The sequence below is a fragment of the Merops nubicus genome, unplaced genomic scaffold, assembly GCF_000691845.1.
Source record: "Merops nubicus isolate BGI_N331 unplaced genomic scaffold, ASM69184v1 scaffold27875, whole genome shotgun sequence".
Lineage (NCBI taxonomy): Eukaryota > Metazoa > Chordata > Aves > Coraciiformes > Meropidae > Merops > Merops nubicus.
In genome coordinates, this window is record NW_008612041.1 from 1 (window position 1) to 3,258 (window position 3,258).

The 3,258-nt window shown below is 59.9% G+C and overlaps 1 protein-coding gene across 1 annotated transcript in view; it reads left to right on the top strand.

Moving 5' to 3' along the window:
• Positions 1 to 863: 863 nt before the first annotated feature.
• Positions 864 to 3,258, top strand: part of NDOR1 (NADPH dependent diflavin oxidoreductase 1) — a gene marked incomplete at both ends in the record, with an annotated part of 8,432 nt that continues 6,037 nt past the window's right edge. The window contains 4 exons of the mRNA XM_008941432.1: positions 864 to 941; positions 1,377 to 1,474; positions 2,243 to 2,341; positions 2,768 to 2,869. Coding sequence (XP_008939680.1) covers positions 864 to 941; positions 1,377 to 1,474; positions 2,243 to 2,341; positions 2,768 to 2,869 — 377 coding nt within the window. The remainder of the gene's footprint in view (positions 942 to 1,376; positions 1,475 to 2,242; positions 2,342 to 2,767; positions 2,870 to 3,258) is intronic.

Below are 3,258 nucleotides of genomic sequence, written 5' to 3' on the forward strand. Positions count from 1 at the left end.
GAAACGGTGCGGTGGTGTCCGAATTGCGGCCTGGATCAGAGCCCGTGTGCCCAGGGAGTGTCGTGCCCCTGGGCTCGGCCCTGGGGGGGCACAGCTTCAGGCTAGGGTCAGGGTTGGGCACCGCAGCAGAAGGATCTTGAGGGGCTGGAGTGGGTCCAGAGAACGGCAACGGACAATGAAGCTGGGGAGGGGTCTGGGGAACATGGATGGTGAGGAGCAGCTGAGGGGATTTGGATTGTCTGGAGAAGAGGAGGCTGAGGAGAGACCTTCTTGCTCTCTAGAGTTACATGAAAGGAGGTTGGAGTGAGGTGGGGGTTGGTCTCTTCTCCCAAGTAACCAACAGTAGGATGAGAGGAAATGGGTTGAAGTTGCCCCAGGGGAGGTTTCAGTTGGATATTAGGCAGAATTTCTCTCCTGGCAGAGTGGTGAGGCCTTGGCCCAGGCTGCCCAGGGAGGTGCTGGAGTCCCCAGCCCTGGAGATACTTAAAAGCTGTGTAGATGTCGTGCTGAGGGACACGGTTTAGTGGTGGACTGTGTTGTGTTAACAGTTGGACACAAGGTCTTTTCCAACCAAAACAATTCTTGGTTTAATCTGATTCAGTGACCCTTGGGATAGAGTCTGTGTTAGGTGGCAGATGCTCAGCTGTCCCCTGCAAGGTGAGGAGCACAAGGAGCTGAAGCTGCAGGCAGCCTGTGGGCAGCAGATGCTGCAGTGCCTGCAGGGGAGGTCGTGCCCCATGGTTTTATTCTGAGGGTGGTCTGTCCATGAATGGGATGTGGTGTGAGCAGCCGTCTCGGGACAGCCAGGACACACATTTGTAGGCTGTTGACCTGAATGTTCCTTTCCATGTTGGTGCCCACAGGCCAACCTGATCAACGAGCTGTTGGTGGTATTTGTCTGTGCAACCACCGGCCAGGGTGACCCACCTGACAACATGAAGGTAGGATGTGCTCCTTTCCACATTGCTTTTCTGTTCCTGGTCCAGTGACTGGACATCTCTCTTGAAGCAGCTTGAGCAGTGGGTTACTTCTGGAGCAGGGAGCTTTGGAGCAGCACCAGTCACACCTAGTGTTACTGATGGGGCATGGGCAGGGAGCTGGAGAGGTGTCAGCAGCTCAGCAGCACCTGCGAGGGGCCCCACCACCAAAAGAGCCACGGGCTTGTGGAGGGCTCACAGAGCAGCATCCTCCTGGCAGGGAGCAGCGGTGGCTGCTTCCAGGGGTGACCTCTGCAGCAGGCTGTGCTCCCCGTTCAGCTGGGACTCAGCGGAGGGCAGGAGGGACCCGGTGGGTGGCGAGTGGGGAGCTGGGGGTGGGCAGGCAGGCAGGGAGGGCTCCCTGGCAGCAGCGTGACTCCCCGGCCCTGTCCTCCCTAGATGTTCTGGCGGTTTCTGTTCCGGAAGAACTTGCCGCCCGGCTCCCTCTGCCAGCTGGACTACGCCGTGCTGGGCCTTGGCGACTCCTCCTATCCCAAGTAAGCAGCTGCGTGGCTCCCTGCCTGCCCCTGCCCACCACAGCTGCTCCTCACAGCTCTGCCTGCAGGCGAGACCGCGGTGGCTGGAGAACAAAGCGGGTAAGGGCAGCCAGAGCCTGACCCCAGAGCAGGGAAAGTGGAATGTAATTCCCACCAGCTTTAAAATCTGTGCCCTGCCAGCCCGTGACCCTCCTGACCACCAGGAACTGGGTTTCTGCCTGTTTCTTTCCTCCTGATCAATTCAGGCAGCTGCTTTGCTTCAGTGTCGTTACCCAGCCAGTTACTCCAGCCACTCTGGCTGAGTGGCAGGGGAGCCTGTGCCACAGCACTTTCAGTGGGCCCAGACAGCAGGAGACATGAAACACAGAGTTTTAGGTGGCAGCCAGTCCTGCTGGTCCCAGCTCTCTGCCAAAAGATTGTTCCCATGTGCCCAAAAAGCTGTAGTGGGAGGGATGGGAGTGTGCCTGAGCTCTGTGGGTCTGTGAGGGGCTAGAGGGAAGGAAATGTTTCTCCCTCCGGGGCAAAAGCTGCCCTGAAGGGAAGCTGGAGCTGCCCACGTCCCTTCTGGGAGCTGGGCACAGCCTGTGTGGCCCAGCAAATGGTGGTCAGGTGCTTTTCTGTGCTGCCCCAGGGTGGTGGCAGGGCCTAGGGCCGGGTTGTGTGTGCTGGCTCTGCCTGGCCCTGCCTGTGTGCAGCACGGCCCCAGCAGCATGTGCTGGCTGGTGTCACACTCCTGTCCTGCTGCAGCTGTGGTTATTCTCCACTCAGGTTTAATTTTGTTGCAAAGAAGCTGCACAAACGACTTCTACAGCTTGGGGGCAACCCTCTGCTGCCAGTGGCACTGGGAGATGACCAGCACGACTTGGGGTAAGAGCCTGGTGGAGGTGTGGCCAGGGGGGAGCCCTGGGGTGCCCTGCAGCCCAGCCCAGGTCTGGCAGCAGGGCTGGCTGTGCTTTGGGCAATCTTGGGGCCAGCAGCATCTTGCTGCCCTCAGTGAACATGCTGGTCTCTGCTCATCCCTCTCCTGTACCAGGACCTGGGGCACTTGCTTCTCCAGGTTGTCCTACAACCCCCAGCATGTGCCAGTGCCTGCCAGCTCTGTCCCTGTCCCATTCAGATCAGGGGCCAGCTGTGTCACACCACCATGTAGCTGCAGCCTGAGCTGTGCTGCCATTCTCCTCACGTGGGGCACGGTGGCTGTGCAGTGAAAGGGGGGCAGAGATGGTTGCCCAGTGTTGTCTGGGTTGCAGTGTGTGAGCCAGAAGGGCTGCAGCCTGAATTTCCTGCTTGCAGGCCAGATGCAGTGATCGATCCGTGGCTCCTGGCCTTATGGGACAAGGTCCTCACCTTGTATCCTCTCCCTCCTGGCCTTGAGATCATCAGTCCAGACGTATGGTGAGTGCAGAGGGTGGGCAGGGGCTGCTGGAGCTGGCTGGTGTGACATGCCACGCTTCCTGGGCTGCTCTCTGGGAGGGAGATAGGCTCTGCTTTCACCAGGAAGCCTCCCCACATGGCTTCTGGTGTCCCAAGTATCCCTTGGACTTCGGCCACGGGTGACCCATCTCTCTGTGTGGGGTGTCCCCTGGGAGGGGGGCTGTCAGCTGCCCTGGCAGCGTTCTCCCCATCTTGCTGTCATCATGTGCCTCTGCCCTTGGCGGAGCTGCTGGGCCTGTGTGCCCATCCAGCCTCCCTCTGCCTGCTCTGGAGCCTTTGGGATCTCCTCCAGCAGCCTGGGTTGTGTTCCCGTGCCTCAGCCTGGCTCCGGGGGCTGGGGGTGAGGGGTG